The 18143-nt window shown below is 49.3% G+C and overlaps 1 protein-coding gene across 1 annotated transcript in view; it reads left to right on the plus strand.

Annotated features, from left to right (window-relative positions):
• Window positions 1-11395, plus strand: part of LOC121873582 — a 103932-nt gene extending 92537 nt beyond the window's left edge. Inside the window, exons 5-6 of the mRNA XM_042377222.1 lie at window positions 10398-10647; window positions 11028-11395. Of these exons, the coding sequence (XP_042233156.1) occupies window positions 10398-10647; window positions 11028-11395 (618 nt within the window). The remainder of the gene's footprint in view (window positions 1-10397; window positions 10648-11027) is intronic.
• The last annotated feature ends 6748 nt before the right edge of the window (window positions 11396-18143 follow it).

Below are 18143 nucleotides of genomic sequence, written 5' to 3' on the forward strand. Positions count from 1 at the left end.
TAGAGGAAGACGAGAAGAGAAGAGAGGGCAGGGAGAAGGAGCGAAGGAAGGAGGAAGAGAGAGTGTGTGTGTGTGTGTGTGTGTGGTGTGTGTGTGTGTGTGTGTGTGACCTCCCCATCACCCACCTCCCCACCACACAACCCATCACCCTCCATCACCCACCTTCCCTCCCCACCTCCCCCACCACTCCCTCCCCACCCACCTACCCTTCCCACCACCCTCCATCACCCACCTCCCTCACCCACCTCCTCCAACACCCCCTCCCCACAACCCACCCATCACCCTCCATCACCCACCTCCCTCACCCACCTCCTCCAACACCTCCCCACAACCCACCCATCACCCACCTCCCCTCACCCACCTCCCCTATCACCCCCTCCCACAACCACCCATCACCCTCCATCACCCACCTCCTCACCCACCTCCAACACCCTCCCCACAACCCACCCATCACCCTCCATCACCCACCTCCCCACCCCTCCTCCACACCCTCCCCACCCATCACCCCCCCCCCACCCACCTCCTCCAACACCCCCTCCCCACAACCCACCCATCACCCTCCATCACCCACCTCCCCCTCACCCACCTCCTCCAACACCCCTCCCCTACCAACCCACCCATCACCCTCCATCACCCACCTCCTCTCACCCACCTCCTCCAACACCCTCCCCTCAACCCACCCATCACCTCCATCACCCACCTCCCCCTTCACCCACCTCCTCCAACACCCTCCCCACAACCCACCCATCACCCTTCATCACCCACCTCCCCTCACCCACCTCCCTCACCCACCTCCCTCCATCACCCACCTCCCCTGACCCTGACCCCCACCCACCCCCCACCTGGAAGTTTCTCAATGGTTGACTTAAGATAATGTGTTGAGCCAAAGTCGTTTATGTTCACCAGCCGTTCCTCCACACTACAATGGCCAGAATAACGTTCACACACACACACCACACACACACACGTCTCAGCCACTTAGCGCCAACAGTTTCCATAAACGTCTAATATATGTGTCGAGGATTCTGAGCCTGGCGCCTGTGTGTGTGTGTGTGTGTGTGTGTGTGTGTGTGTGTGTGTGTGTGTGTGAGGGGGAGAGAGAGAGAGAGAGCGCGTAAATACACAAATACACTAACAAAGAAAAGATAGACACACACACACACACATCAATTACCATCACCTTGAGACGAGAAATACAAACAAGGTTATCACAGGTAAAATACTAGTTTAAAACACGGCTCGTTAGTCTTACTGCTGCAAATATTGGTCTTGTTTTAATGCTTGGTTTAGTGTGTGTGTGTGTGTGTGTGTGTGTGTGTGTGTGTGTGTGTGTGTGTGTGTGTAGAGGCAACTTTGTGTTGGCGTTTAGTGCCAGCGTGTAATGGCGTGTGACTGTGTGGAGGCAGAGGGCGGTACAGGCCAAGCATAAGTGGGCGTGTAATGGCGTGGGACAGTATATGTGATGGCATGCATGGGTGATTGTTGGCAGCGTGTGGTGGTGGCGTGGGGGGCGTGTGGTGGCATGAGCGGGCGTGTAGTGGCGTGTGGCGGCATGGGACGGTGATTACGAATATTTATATTACGTCAGACAGAGACAGCCACGCGACCACCGCACGAGACCTGAGCCCTACTACCTGTGATCACAACCTGGGGACACCTGGGACCTGGGGAGGGTTGAGGAGGGCCTGGGGAGGGGAGGAGGAGGCCTGGGGAGGAGTTGGAGGAGGCCTGGGGAGGGGTCAAATAAAGTACCTGCGACCTGGGGAGGGGTTGGAGGAGGACCTGGGGAAGGGTCATGAAGGAAGGTGAGGTATTGCCCCGACCATCATGCTACCAGCTACTATAAAATGCTTAGTAATTACCGCCATTGTGTAAGTTACTCAGGCTCATTGTTGTTAGTACCTAACCTACCCTAACCTAACCTACCCTAACCTAACCTGACTCTAACCTACCCTAACCTAACCTGACTCTAATCTACCCTTAACCCAACCTAACCTAACCTAACCTAACCTAACCTAACCTAACCTAACCTAACCTGACTCTAACCTAACCAAACCTAACCTACTCTAACCTAACCTGACTCTACCCTAACCTAACCTACTCTAACCTAACCTGACTCAAACCTAACCTAACCTGGCCTCTACCCTAACCAAACTTAACCTAACCTAACCTGGCTCTACTCCCAACCTAACCTACCCTAACCTAACCTAATCTAACCCAACCTGACTCTAAACCTAACCTTAACCTGGCTCTCTAGCCAAACTTAACCTAGCCTAACCTAACCTGGCTCTACCCTAACCAAACCTAACCTAACCTAACCATCTTTGAAGTGTTCCATTGTTTTGTCTGCCTGTGTGTGAAAGCGTGTGTGAGAGTCTGTCAGGCGGAAATGATGTCCCCTGTGTGTGTGTGTGTGTGTGTGTGTGTGTGTGTGTACGATAAAATTCCCAACTTTCAGGGAAGATACGTACATAATCAAATTCTCCTTTTCAACGTACCTAGTTTGTTTATTCACGTGACCCCAAGTTGGCAACACTGTACACATGTTTCAATGATTATCTCTACTTAAATCCTTCCCAAACCAGCCAAACTATACAACTATATCTTCTAAACTTTGAATTTTATAAGTATGGCGCGTTGAAACTATACTTAGAGCGTCTACATAAGTTTAAACTCTCTCAAATTCTCTTCTTCACAACCCGGGATTAATATCAGATACCGAGAGTTACATTGGGTCACTGAACTGTAAAGACGCTCCGACTATCTCCGTATTGAGTAACAGCGTCTTGGTTCAACTATGTTAAACTCCCTTGGTGAATTATTTCCAACAATGTCTGCCATTCTAACCTGGATTTAACAGTTCAGCTGCAGTTCCTCTCTTCCTCTCACTGCTGCCTCTCCTTCTATCTCTGCTGCCTCCCTCACCACTGCCTCTCCTCTCTCTCTAATGCCTCTCCTCTCACTACTTCCTCTCCTTCTGCCTACACTACATCTCCTTCTATACCTACTGCCTCTCCTCTCTCCCACTACTGCCTCTCTCACTGCTGCCTCTCCTCTCTCACTACTACCTCTCCTCTCTCACTGTTGCCTCTCCCTCTCTCCACCTACCCTCCTCTCTCTCACCTACTACCTCTCCCCTCTCTCTCACCATACCTCTCCTCTCTCCTGCCACCTCTCTCCTCACTACCCTCCCTCTCTCCCTCCCTCTCTCCTTCCTGCCTCTCCTCTCTCTCCCTACCTCTCCTCTCTCCCACTACCTCTCCTCTCCCTACCTCTCTCTCTCACTACCACCTCTCCTCTCTCCCTCTACCTCTCCCTCTCTCTCACTACTACCCTCTCCCTCTCCACTACTGCCTCTCCTCTCTCACTACCCACCTCTCCTCTCTCCTACTACCTCTCCTCTCTCCTACTACCTCTCCTCTCTCACCTACTACCTCTCCTCTCTCCACTACCTCTCCTCTCTCACTACCTCTCCTCTCTCACTACACCACCTCTCCTCTCTCCACTACTACCTCTCCTCTCACTACTGCCTCTCCTCTCTCACTACTACCTCCCTCCTCACTACTACCTCTCCTCTCTCACCTGCCTCTCCTCTCTCACTACTGCCTCTCCTCTCTTACCCTACCTCTCCTCTCCTCACTACTGCCTCTCTCCTCTCTCAACTGCCTCTCCCTCTCTCACTACTCTACCTCTCCTCTCTCACCTACTACCTCTCCTCTCTCCTACTACCTCTCTCTCCTGCTACCTCCTCTCTCTCCTCCCTACCTCTCCTCTCTCCTCCACCTCTCCTCTCTCACTACTGCCTCTCCTCTCTCCTCTACCTCTCCTCTCCTTTTCTCTCCTCTCTCCCCTGCCTCTCCTCTCTCCCTACTACCTCTCCTCTCACTACTACCTCTCCTCTCTCTACCTCTCCTCTCTCTCCTACTACCTCTCCTCTCTCACTGTTACCTCTCCTCTCTCCCTACTGCCTCTCCTCCTCACTACTACTCCTCTCTCCTACTGCCTCTCCTCTCTCCCTCTGCCTCTCCTCTCTCCACTACTACCTCTCTCTCTCACTACTGCCTCTCCTCTCTCCCACTACACCTCTCTCCTCCACTACTACCTCTCCTCTCTACCTACTACCTCTCCTCTCTCTCCTACTACCTCTCCTCTCTCCTGTTACCTCTCCTCTCTCACTACTGCCTCTCTCTCTACTACTGCCTCTCCTCTCCCTGCCTCTCTCTCACTACTGCCTCTCCTCTCTCTCACTACTACCTCTCCTCTCTCACTACCTCTCCTCTCTCCACTACTACCTCTCCTCCTCTCCCACCTACCTCTCCTCTCTCACTACTACCTCTCCTCTCTCCACTACTCCTCCTCTCTCTCAACTGCCTCTCCTCTCTCACTACTACCTCTCCTCTCTCACTGTTACCTCTCCTCTCTCACTACTACCTCGCCTTTCGTCTGACTGGCTTTCCTCTTCGCCTCAGTAGCGCCAGGCAGCTAGTATGTCATATCCCAGAGGAGGTTCAGTGAAGGGCCCCATCACCGTTCCTCCAGTCAGCCAGTCAGTCAGCCAGTCAGCCAACCAGCCAGTCAGCCAACCAGTCAGTCAGTCAGCCAACCAGCCAGTCAGCCAAGGATGTCGCCCATTTTCTCCTCTAATTGGCTAATCCTTGTGAATCTGACGTATCCGGGGATTGTAAATTGATTCGCGAGTCAGATCATTCTTATTCTATTGGAGATTAGCGAGACTTGATGCTGTTTCGGGATTGTGTGTGATTGTGATGCTCGGATTCGATTGTAAAATGATTAGGGATTATAATCATCTTGTACCGTTAATATTGTGATTGTATTATAGTTTTTGTTGATTGTTGATTGTGATTTTGTTATTGTTGATTGTGATTGAGGATTAGACGTCGTGTGATTGGATTTTGTTGTGTTATTACTAGTGCTGGGAAATTGATTCGGGTTTGGGGATTCCGTGACCACTTGGGAAGTTTTTGGAAATAGCGTGATTGTGAATTGATTCGGGGTCTTCCAGTCAGTGTGATTAGGGGTTACTGAAATAAGCTCTCTGACCTACATAGTTCGTGACACACACACACACACACACACACACACACACACAAAACACAGAAATTAGTTCAACTTTTCATAATTAATCTAGAATTCCTAATAAATTCTCAAGATACACACTACGAAAGAAGAAAAAAAACATACTAAGGAAGAAATAAAGCAATAAAGATAGAAAAAATATGTAAAAATGAGAGAAAATAAGTTAAATTGGTGTTTGTACGTCAAGGAAAACAAAACATCTCGCCGTGACAATATTCAGTGGGATGAGAGGCTCCCTGAGTATGACGTCATCACCTCTCGTAATATCTTCACGTGGATGAGGTTCCAGTGGGCGCGGGGCTACCTTAATTTGTCCAGTGTTGACATTATCTTGTTAACTGTGCTCGTATGTATGTATGTACCACTTTGATGTGTTGACACTCTCCTACAAGCACTTTTATCTGTTGTTTATGGACGCCTACACACGCTTACCCTGTGTACCTCCCAGATACATACATACATACGTACATACCACCACCACCACCACCACCACCACCACCACTCAACATAAAGTCCTTAATGGTCATTAGCGTTGTAATTAGTTATTCTTAAGTGTGGGTAATTAGTGTTTGTTGGGGGCGTGGTGAGGACTGGGAGGAAGAGCGGGAAGAGGATTGAGAGGAGGAGGAGAGGAGGAGGACAGGAGAAGAGGGTCTGGAGGATGCGCCGGGAGGAGAGGGCGAGAAGAGGGGCAAGAAAAGGGGAGGGAAGAGAGGCAAGGGGATGGCCGGGAGGAGGGGCGGGAGGAGCAGGGCGAAAGCAAGGACAGGAGGAGGAGGACGGCCGGGAGGAGGGGCGAGAAGAGGGCCTGGAGGATTGACGGGAGGAGGGCCTGAAGGAAAGCCGAGAGGAGGGCCGGAAGGAAGGGTGGGAGGAGGGCGGAGAGGAGGGGCCCGGAGGAGGGGCTGGAGGAGAAGGGCGAGAGGAGGGCGAGAGGTGGGCTGGGAGGAAGGGTGGGAAGAGGGGCGAGAGGAGGGGAGCTCACGACCTATCGATACTGATATTGATATTGAAACAGTTTATTTAGTCAGACGAACTTAGGTACAGTCAAAAAAATAATAATATCAACATGGCTGAGTCAGTGAGCGCCTGAGCTCTCTTGTTGGCACCTGATATATACTGTACTGTACTGTACTGTACTGTACTGTACTGTACTGTACTGTACTGTACTGTACTGTACTGTACATTTATCTCAAGGAAATATGTAACATTTAATATTATCTGGAATAGTACAATAGCATGGTGGTAATAAGAACATATCAGAATGTTATCACAGTTATCACTTTGATATTTATTTATTTTTTTTTTTTTTTTTTATTTTTTTGCATTATATTACAAGTACACTGTATATACATACTTTACAGTGGAGTTGATATACAGTATATAAATATGATAAGGGAGGGAAGCAATACAACATGGGTTGTATTAAGGTGGAACAAGAGAACAGAGCTGTCAGTATCATGTCAAGCTGGCAATTATATTTATTGCAATGGTAATTTTTATCTATCTACATGATAATTTCTGATAAAACGGTTTGGGACTGAGCATGGGGGTGGTCTTGTGCCCTAAGTTGTCAAGCAAGTGATTGACAGATATGTAAACAAACAGGGTACAACAGTAGGTGTTAATATTCTCAACTTTTAACATTTTCAATTAAACAAATTGCTCGTTTGTGTGACCAGTTTTTTCAAGTAGGTCATTGTCCACATAACTTTCTTTTGTGCTGCCAAGTGAGTTTATTATGACGGTAAGAGAAACCAAATGCTTTAAAACACACACAAACGTAACCAGACAGACAGACATAAATATCGACCACGACAGACGAACACGAGACAGACAGACAAACGAACAGCACAGACATACATACATACACAGACAGACAGACAGGCAGACAGACAGACAGACATACATACATACAGACAGACAGACACAGACAGACAGCACAGACAGACAGGCAGACACAGATAAACAGGCAGACACAGACAGACAGACATAGACAGACAGACAGACACAGACAGATAGACAGACACAGACAGACAGACAATAGCAGACAGACACAGACACAGACAGGACACAGACACAGACAGGCAGACACAGACAGACATACAGACAGGCGACACAGACAGACAAGACACAGACAGACAGACAGGCAGGCAGACAGACAGACATACAGACACAGACAGACAGGCAGACACAGACAGGCAGACACAGACAGACATACAGACACAGACAGACAGACAGACACAGACAGACACAGACAGGCAGACACAGACAGACAGACAGGCAGGCAGACACAGACAGACAGACAGGCAGACACAGGACAAGGACAGACACAGACAGGCAGACACAGACAGACACAGAGCAGACACACACACACAGACAGACAGACAGACAGACAGACACAGACACAGACAGACAGACCCAGATAATGAACAATCTGGTTCTCGCGTGTATTCTCATCTACACAACCTGGAAATATCAAGTCGTGGTATGACAAAAAACGCACGTCCAACCTGATGTAGTAACGTATTGATTTATCTATTGTATCGTAGAGCATTGTAGTGTATTGATATCTTTAATGTTATTCATTTTATTGTTTTTGTATAATGAAGTGTGTGGGTGCAGTCCATCCGTTCATGTGTGTGTGTGTGTGTGTGTGTGTCACCAGCAGTTAACAGGGCGTTGAGTTAACTACTGCAGTAATGGGTAAATAACGCTTAACAAGAGCCGTAAACCACCTTGATAACTACCCTAATAACAGCTCAGAGTCCACAGTCGTTAGACTGACTGCTGACGTGTAACTACAGTGAGACTTGTGTGGGTGGCGAGTCATTTGGCTGGCTCGCGTGGTTCTGGGTTTGGCACGTGCTGATTGGTCCATTACCCACTGGGAATACGGGTTTGATGTGTCTTGATTGGTCTTTTGTCCTCCATGACGTATATGCAGATGTAATGTGCGGTGATTGGTCCATGACTGCTGTGACGTATATGAGTTTAATGCGTTGGTATTGGTTAATGTCTTCCATGAGGTATAGATGTCATGATTGGTCTTCGTCACTGTGACGTATGTGGTTCGAGTCACGTTCAGATTGGTCCTTGGCCACCATGAGATCTATATGACGTCATACCCTCAGCTCTTTGGAATTAAATAGTTCTCTTGTAGAAATAAACAAACGGCGAAGGCGTGGTGGGTGAGGGCGTGGGGGTGGAGGAAGCAGTATAGGAGGCGTGGGTAAAGACGTAGGTGATGCAGGGGGCGTGGGTGAAGGTGTGGTAGTGGGGGAGATCCACAGGAGGCGTGGGTGAGGGCGTGGTAGGGAGGGCGGAGGCATGGTGTGTGAGGGCGTGAGGTGCCAAGACCCTTAGACAGGATATGCCTCCTGCCCCCACACAGCCCATAAGGAACCTCCCTGCCCCCCTCCTCCACACCCTCCCTCCTCCCTCCTCCCCCCCTCCCCCCTCCCTCCACTCCCCCTCCCTCCTACCCCCTCTATATTCCCCAAATGTCTTATGCCCAATTTTTCTCGTAAATGAAGATAGTAGTAGAACCTCCATTTAACGAACTGTGTGGAGAGGAATGTCCGCTAAATAGAGGGTCTGAATATGAAACCTCCAGATACCGGATTATATGGGGAGGGGAGTCCGTTATATGGAGGTATCACTGTAATAAAAAGTTGATAATTTACGGTAGACTCACAGCAATCTTAGCCTCAACTCCGGGCGTTATCGTGAGTCTAAGGAAATGAGACCTTACCCATAATTTGGAAATCTATGGTAAGAATCGTTTAATATCTTAGTATCGTAAGTTTAAGTCAATCAACCGCGTTTTTTACGTTACTTAAGAGGAAAAATTAACGTAAATAAATCTCAGTTGAGGTTTAAATGAGTCTTTTATTACAATCAAAGAAGAAAACTTTTACCGTAGGAGCCTTTTGGGATGTGAGCCTTGATGTAGTATCTGGTGACCGCGGGCTGTGCAAGTTGTTTAAAGTGGCTCAAGTGTTGATCATCACTCGCACTTAAGTGGTGTTGATAAGGCGAGGAGCTGAGGGGAGACGGCCGCCCACTGGTGCTGGTGGCGGACGGGAGGGGAGACAGCCGCCCACTGGTGTGTACTGGTGGGCGTGAGGGGAGGAGGACAGCCGCCCACTGGTGTACTGGTGGGCGTGAGGAGGGGAGCGGCTGCCCACTGGTGTGTACTGGTGGGGTTAGGGAGGAGAGGACAGCCGCCCACTGGTGTGTACTGGTGGGCGTGGAGGGAGAGAGACAGGCCCACTGGTGTGTACTGTGGGGGAGGGAGGGGAGACAGCCGCCCAGGTACTGATGGGCGTTAGGGGGGAGCGCCGCCCACTGGTGTCTGCTGGGGGTGGAGGGAGAGCGCCCACTAGTGTCAGGTGGTGGGCGTGAGGGAGAGGGCGCCGTCCACTGGTGCGTGGTGGGCGTGAGGGAGAGGCGGCCGCCCACTGGTGTGTACTGGTGGGCGTGAGGGAGGGAGCGGCCGCCCACTGGTGACTGCTGGTGTGAGGGAGTAGCCGCCCACTAGTGTCAGGTGGTGGGCGTGAGGGAGAGGGCGGCCGTCCACTGGTGTCTGGTGGTGGGCGTGAGGGAGAGGGCGGCCGCCCACTGGTGTCTGGTGGTGGGCGACACACAGTCTGGATGGTCGAGTCTTGTCCTCCTGTCGATTTTAGGAATGCTGACTTAGAGGAATAAAGAGTGAGTGAGAGAGAGGGATGGAGTGGTGAGAGAGAGGGATGGAGAGGGAGAGAGAGGGAGAGTGGTGAGAGAGAGGGATGGAGAGAGAGTTTGCCTTCCCCCACTGTAATTAAAGCAAATCTAATAACAGTATCCAAAGTATTCTACACCCAAAAAGTTATAAAACTCACCATTAATATTTCAAAATTTGATTAGATAACATATAACCACTACCAGGTCAGGTCAGGTCAGGTTGTAAGTAGGTTAGGATAGAGCAGGGTTAGGTTAGGAGGAGGAGAAGAAGGAGGAGTAGGTTAGTAGGGTCAGACACAAGCACATACACGCAAACACATACACAGACATAGATGCTCACACACGCAAACACACAAACACACAGACAAACAGACAAACAGACACAGGTAAAAAGAGCAATAATGAGGCGTGGGTACAGGTGTGTGGCGGCAGGTGTTGACCATCACGGTTTTGTATCTCCGGTAACATGTTATGAATGTTTTTGTTGACTCTCTCTCTCTCTCTCTCTCTCTCTCTCTCTCTTCTCTCACACCACCAAGTACTAACCCTCTCCCCACCTTCTCTCTCCCACACAGGTATATGTTCTTAGCCATCTACTCGGCGGAGATGATGATCAAGACGGTAGCCAAAGGGTTTATCCTCAACAAGTACACCTACCTAAGGAACCCCTGGAACTGGCTGGACTTCGTGGTCATCGCTTCAGGCTACGTCACCCTCGTCATCGAACTGGGAGATGGATGTACAGCTGGGGAACTTGGGGGTCTGAGGACGTTTCGTGTGTTGAGGGCGCTGAAGACGGCTCCCCATCATGCCTGGAGTACCCCTGTAGGAGGAGGGTGGGTGAGGAGGAGGGTGAGGGAGGGTAGGGGTAGGAGTGTGGGGAGGGGAGGAGAAGGGAGGAAAGATAGTAGGGTGGAGTTTTAATGTTCTATTGTATGTGGATATAAGGCGGTCTCCATCATGCCCGGTAAGTACCTCTAGGGGAGAAGGGTAGAAGGGAGGGAGGGAGGGAGGGAGAAGGGAGGAGGAGAGAGGAGGAGGGAGGGAGATTGTTTAATGTTTTATGACGTAAGTGAGAAGAATAAGAAGATATTGAGGGTTTTTTATCGTCTGGTGTGTACCTCTGAGAGAAGGAGGAGGAGGGAGAAGGGCCGCCTCAGCCCAGGGTCGTCCCTAGGGTCGTCCTCAGCCTGGGTCGTCCTCAGCTCAGGGTCGTCCTCAGCCCAGTCGTCCCTCAGCTCAGGGCCGTCTCAGCTCAGGGTCATCCTCAGCTCAGGGTCATCCTCTCAGCCCAGGTCATCCTCAGCCCAGGGTCATCCCCAGCCCAGGGTCATCCTCAGCTCAGGGTCATCCTCAGCTCAGGGTCGTCCTCAGCTCAGAGTCATCCTCAGCTCCAGCCATCCTCAGCTCAGGGTCGTTCTCAGCTCAGGGTGTCCTCAGCCCAGGGTCGTCCTCAGCCCAGAGTCATCCTCAGCCCAGAGTCATCCCCAGCTCAGGGCCGTTCTCAGCTCAGGGTCGTCCTCAGCTCAGGGTCCCTCAGCTAGAGTCATCCTCAGCTCAGGGTCCATCCTGAGGTCGGGAGGTCGAGAACTTACACACACCACACACACACACACACACACACACACACACACCACACACACAACCAAGTGAGGAAGATACATAGAGAAGGATGCTGATCATTACTCCCCTTTGTCTTGTTCAAGGAGAGGTGAGAGAGGTGAGGAAGATTGGTGGAGAGTTAGGAGGAGGAGAGGAGGGGGGAGAGGTGAGGAAGATTGGTGGAGAGTTAGAGGTGAGGGAGAGGAGGGAGAGGGGGAGGAAGATTGGTGGAGAGTTAGAGGTGAGGGAGAGGGGACAGAGAGAGGTGAGGAAGATTGGTGGAGAGTTAGAGGTAGAGGGAGAGGAGGCGGGAGAGGTGAGGAGATGGTGGAGAGTTAGAGGTGAGGAAGATTGGTGGAGAGTTAGAGGTGAGGGAGAGAAGGTGGGAGGTGGGGAGGAAGATTGGTGGAGAGTTAGAGGTGAGGGGAGGAGGGGGAGAGGTGGGAGGAAGATTGGTGGAGAAAGAGGTGAGGGAGAGGAGGTGGGGAGAGGTGGAGGAAGATTGGTGGAGAGTTAGAGGTGAGGGAGAGGAGGGGAGAGGGGGGAGAGGTGGGGAGGAAGATTGGTGGGAGAGTTAGAGGAGGGAGAGGAGGTGGAGAGGGGGAGGGGAGAGGAGGCGGAGAGGGGGGAAGAGGTGAGGAAGATTGGTGGAGAGTTAGGGAGGTGAGGGGAGGGAGGGGGGAGAGGTGAGGAAGATTGGTGGAGAGTTAGAGGTGAGGGAGAGAAGGCGGGAGAGGTGAGGGGAAGATTGGTGGAGAGTTAGGAGGCGAGGGAGAGGAGGCGGGAGAGGTGGAGGAAGATTGGTGGAGAGTTAGGAGGTGAGGAGAGGGGAGGGGAGAGGTGAGGAAGATTGGTGGAGCGTTAGGGAGGTGAGGGGAGAGGTGGGAGAGGTGGGAAGATTGGGAGAGTTAGAGGTGAGGGGAGAGGAGGGGGAGAGGTGGGAGGAAGATTGGTGGAGAGTTAGAGGTGAGGAGAGGAGGGGGAGAGGTGAGGAAGATTGGTGGAGAGTTAGAGGTGAGGGAGAGGAGGGGGGAGAGGTGGAGGAAGATTGGTGGAGAGTTGAGGTAGAGGGAGAGGTGGGTGGGAGAGGTGGAGGAAGATTGGTGGAGAGTTAGGAGGTGAGGAAGATTGGTGAGAGTTAGGAGGTGAGGGGAGAAGGGGGAGAGGTGAGGAAGATTGGTGGAGAGTTAGGAGGTGAGGGAGAGTGGAGAGGGGGAGAGAGGAGGAAGATGGAGGAGGTTAGGGAGGTGAGGGAGAGGAGGTGGGAGAGGGAGGGAAGATTGGGGAGATTTAGAGGTGAGGGAGAGGAGCTGGGAGAGGTGGAGAAAGATTGTGGGAGAGTGTGAGGAGGAGGCAGGAGAGGTGAGGAAGATTGGTGAGAGTTAGAGGTGAGGAGAGAAGGCGGGAGAGGTGGAGGAAAAGGTGGAGTTAGAGGTGAGGAGAGGAGGTGAGAGGTGGAGGAAGATTGTGGAGAGTTAGAGGTGAGGAGAGGAGAGGGAGGAGGTGGGAGGAAGAGGTGGAGTGTTAGGAGGTGAGGGGAGAGGAGGGGAGAGGTGAGGAAGATTGGTGAGTTAGAGGTGAGGGAGAGGAGCAGGAGAGGTGAGGAAGATTGGTGGGAGCGTTAGGAGGTGAGGGAGAGGAGGCGGGAGAGGGGGAGGGAAGATGGTGGAGAGTTAGGAGGTGAGGGAGAGGAGGGGGAGAGGGAGAAGATTGGTGAGAGTTAGGGAGGTGGGGGAGAGAAGGGGAGAGGTGAGGAAGACAGGAGAGTTAGAGGGAGGGAGAGGAGGTGAGAGAGGGGAGGAAGATTGGTGGAGTTAGAGGTGAGGGAGAGGAGGCAGGAGGTGAGGAAGATTGGTGGAGAGTTAGAGGTAGGGAGAGGGGGAGAGGTAGATAAGGAAAAAGAGGGGAGAAATGAGGCGAGTGAAAAGGAGGATAAGAAAGATGAGTGAGAGGGAAGAGGAGTGAGAGGGAGGAAGATAAGGAGAGTGAGAGGGATGGAGATAGGGGGAAATATTGAGAGGAAGAAGGGTGATGAGTTAAAGAGATTGAGAGGAGGTGAAGGAAGGAGAGAGAGAGAGAGAAAGGAATATGAACTAGCAAGATGGAAGGAAAGAGAGGGAGAGAGAGAGAAGAATTGAGAAGTAGGAGTGAGGAGGGAGGAGTGAGAATAAGTGAGAGGGAAGAAGAACGAGAGGAATTGAGGGGAGGGAGGGGAGGAAGGTTCCAACATGTCTGGCTCAGGTCAGGAGGGGAGGAAAGGGAGGGGAGAGGGAGGGGGAGGAGGAGGGGAGAGGAGGGGGGTGAGGAGGGGGGAGGGAGTCTGGCACATTGCCTGTCCAGTTCCTGACGGAAGAGTCGACGGGAGGAGAGATAACGGGGGGAGGAAAACGATAATAAAAAGTGTGTCTAGGAAGAGGAGGGAGGAAGGAGGAGGAGGGAAGAGTGTGTAAGGGAGGAAGGAGGAGGAGGAGGGAGAGGAAGAGTGCGTATGAGGGAGGAGGAGGAGGAGGAGGAGGAGGGGAAGAGTGTAAGAGGAAGGAGGAGGAGGAGGAAGAGTGTGTAGAGGAAGGAGGAGGAGGAGGAGGAGGGGAAGAGTGTGTATGAGGAAGGAGGAGGAGGAGGAGGAGGAAGAGGTGAGGAGGAGGAGGAGGAGGAGGAGGAGGAGGAGGAGTGTGTATGAGGGAGAGGAGGAGGAGGAGAAGGAGGGGAAGAGTGTATGAGGAAGGAGGGAGGAGGAGGAGGAGGAAGAGTGTGTGTATGAGGGAGAGGAGGAGGAGGAGGAGGGGGAAGAGTGTGTATGAGGAAGGAGGAGGAGGAGGAGAGGGAGGAAGAGTGTGTATGAGGGAGGAGGAGGAGGAGGGGAAGAGTGTGTAGAGGAAGGAGGAGGAGGAGGAGGAGGAAGAGTGTATGAGGGAGGAGGAGGAGGAGGAGAGGAGGAGGGGAAGAGTGTGTAGGAGAAGGAGGAGGAGGAGGAAGAGTGTGTATGAGGGAGGAGGAGGAGGAGGAGGGGAAGAGTGTGTAGGAGGAAGGAGGAGGAGGGGAGAAGAGTGTGTGTAAGGAGGGAGGAGGGGAGGAGGGAAGAGTGTGTATGAGGAAGGAGGAGGAGGAGAAGAGTGTGTAAGGAGGGAGGAGGAGGAGGAGGAGGAGGAGGAAGAGTGTGTAGAGGGAGGAGGAGGAAGAGTGTGTATGAGGGAGGAGGAGGAGGAGGAAGAGTGTGTAAGGAGGAAGGAGGAGGGAGGAGGAGGAGAGGAAGAGGTGTAAGGAGGGAGGAGGAGGAGGAGTGTATGAGGAAGGAGGAGGAAGAGTGTGTTGAGGAAGGAGGAGGAGGAGGAAGAGTGTATGAGGGGAGGAGGAGGAGGAGGAGGAGGGAAGAGTGTGTAGGAGGAAGGAGGAGAGGGAGGAAGAGGTGTAAGAGGAAGGAGGAGGAGGAGGAGGAGGAAGAGTGTGTAAGAGGGAGGAGGAGGGAGGAGGAGGAGGAAGAGTGTATGAGGGAGGAGGAGGAGGAGGAGGAGGAGGAGGAGGAAGAGTGTGTAAGAGGAAGGAGGAGGAGGAGGAAGAGTGTGTATGAGGAAGGAGGAGGAGGAGGAGGAAGAAGAGTGTGAGAGGGAGGAGGAGGAGGAGAGGAAGAGTGTGTATGAGGGGAGGAGGAGGAGGAGGAGGAAGAGTGTGTGGGGGGGAGGAGGAGGAAGAGGAAGAGTGTGTGATGAGGAGGAGGAGAGGAGGAAGAGTGTCTGAGGGAGGAGGAGGAGGAGGGAGGAGGAAGAGTGTGTAAGAGGAAGGAGGAGGAGGAGGAGGAGGAGTGTGTATGAGGAAGGAGGAGGAGGAGGAGGAGGAGGAGTGTGTAAGGAGGAAGGAGGAGGAAGAGTGTGTTTGAGGAAGGAGGAGGAGGAGGAGAGAATAGTGAAGAGAAAGAGAATGAAAGAAGGAAGAATGAAAATGTGTGTGTGTGTGTGTGTGTGTGTGTGTGTGTGTGTGTGTGTGTGTGTGTGTGTGTGTGTGTGTGTGTGTGTGGTCACCTATGGAAGAAATTTCTTTTAAAGTTTTGTGTTTGAGACTTTCTTCATTTATACCCATTCCTCGTTTTCTATGTGTTCCCTTTCTCTATTTCTATCCCTTCGTTGTTGTCAGTCTCTTGTAATCACCCTTTTATCGCCTCTATTACTCTCTCTTTATCTTTCAACTTTCACCATTTACCCTTCGCAGTTTCTCTTAAAATCGGGGACCACCTGGGGGGCAACACCGACCCCTTCTCTCTCAGTTGCCAATGTGTAAACAAAGGGAATTTTCAGCGTCCAATGGGGGGCGTTATAACTTGTCGTTTGGGTTTATTCTGTAAGGGAGGGAAAATGTGAGGAGGAATTCCTGCCCTCTTCACACACACACACACACACGCACACACACACACACACACAGGCAGGCCCGCTGGATGCCATAAGTGAAAACATCCGATAATTTGTGTTTTTTTAATTATTCACACATTATATTGAAAGTGTACAGAGGCAATGTAATTTTTCATCTGTAGTCATCATTCACTGGCAGCAATGAATGATGTGCAGTAATTATGAATAAACTGCAGGCTGTCAGGTAGAAACTGTTCTGTGTCTGTCTGTCTGTCTGTCTGTCTGTCTGTCTGTCTGTCTTGTCCTGACCACATCTCAATATATATTACCAATTGACCTCTGAAACTCGTATGACTCTTGTATCTCATCAAGGGTCAGAAGCTTATTGAAGATGAATGACCTGGAATGACCTTGACCCATTTTACAAGGTCAGAACAGGTTATTAGTTTTAAGGTAGGGGTAATGATCTCAGCTTCCCTTATATCGATATGTTTACTTTTTATCGTAATTATCATCCACTGGTAGTAAGGCATAACGTACAATAATTCTTAACTAATATTTCCCCGGGCAGTAATGAACGCTGTACCAAAATTTATCCCTGTAATTGTATTTTTACTTCTGGCAGTGCGATACAATGGACATTAATTCTTTTATATAATTATAGTTTACTGGCAGTAGTTACTTTACCTGACAGTTATGAAGGCTGTACAATAATTTCTTTCATTCACTGGTAGCTACGAACGCTGGGACAATAATACCATTACATGTTATTTAATTACTGATAGAAATGAATGAAAATAGATTGACGATAATTTTCATTCTTCATTATCTGTTAACGAGTGAATATGGCTGAGTTACTAGACGTTATGGCTTGTGTGTATGTCTGACGTCTTGTGGTAATGAGAAGGAAGAGGTGAACTTGGAACGGATTTAAGTTATGTTAGGTTAGGGTTAGGTTAGGGTTAGGTTAGGTTAGGTTAGGTTAGGTTTGGCTTTTTGGTTTTTGGTTTGGTTTGGTTTGGTTAGGTTAGTGGTTAGGTTTGGTTGGGTTAGGTTGGTTAGTTTGGTTAGGTTAGGTTAGGTTGGGTTAGGTTGTGCTTGGTTAGGTTAGGTTAGGCTGCTTGGTTAGGTTAGGTTAGGTTAGGCTTGGTTAGGTTTGGCTTGGTTTGGTTAGGTTAGGTTATGTTAGGTTAGTTGTTAGGTTAGGTTAGTTAGGTTAGGGATTGCTAGGTTAGGTTATCGTACCAAGGGTGAGGGAGGGGTTAGGTCGTACTCAAAGCATTAACAGTTCGTGTAGTTAAGAGGCTTTCATTGTACTCGAGGGGTTAAACTAGATAAATAAACAGAGAGAGAGAGAGAGAGAGAGAGAGAGAGAGAGTATAATTTACCAAGAATTGACACTAAACTCAGTCAACTAAGATGCATCATAATCTCATAAGCTCAGTAAAGCATAATTAATGGCAACTCTCCTGTATGGCTTTCCTCTGTGTGGCGACCTGCTGTGTAATCCTAACCTAACCTAACCTAACCTAACCTAACCTAACCAAACACTAACCTAACCTATCACTAACCTAACTTAACCTAACGCCTTGATCTTGAGGGTGACAGCTTGAGTCTTATAAACATTTAAATAAACTTTTTTTTTTAGGGTTTGTTTACAGTAATAATAATAATAATAATAATAATAATAATAATAATAATAATAATAATAATAATAATAATAATAATAATAATAATAATAATAATAATAATAATAATAATAATAATAATAATAATAATAATAATAATAATAATAATAATAATAATAATAAAAAATAATAATAATAATAATAATAATAATAATAATAATAATAATAATAATAATAATAATAAATAATAATAATAATAATAATAATAATAATAATAATAATAATAATAATAATAATAATAACAATAATAATAATAATAATAATAATAATAATAATAATAATAATAATAATAATAATAATAATAATAATAATAATAACAATAATAATAATAATAATAATAATAATAATAATAATAATAATAATAATAATAATATATAATATGTTCAATTTCGCTCTCTCTCTCTCACTGCATTCATCCATGACAGAAAACGTCGACACGAGATACACAGTTAAACTCAAAGAAAACGTACATGGTAGGATGGTTACTTGGCCAGGCTAGTCATTTTAATTAGTGGAAAATATTACGTTTGTGTGTGTTTGAAGTTATATTAGAAGTCATCAAGTGCTTTAATTCGTTTATGAATTCTTAGCCTGTCTAGATAATGGCGTCACTAAAGCTCCAGGCTCTGATTGGTGGTTGAGTAATACCCGTCACCAATTACTGCTGGGGAAATTAACCGATTACTGAGGC

Source organism: Homarus americanus, unplaced genomic scaffold (assembly GCF_018991925.1).
Source record: "Homarus americanus isolate GMGI-L3 unplaced genomic scaffold, GMGI_Hamer_2.0 scaffold35450, whole genome shotgun sequence".
NCBI classification, from domain to species: Eukaryota; Metazoa; Arthropoda; class Malacostraca; order Decapoda; family Nephropidae; genus Homarus; species Homarus americanus.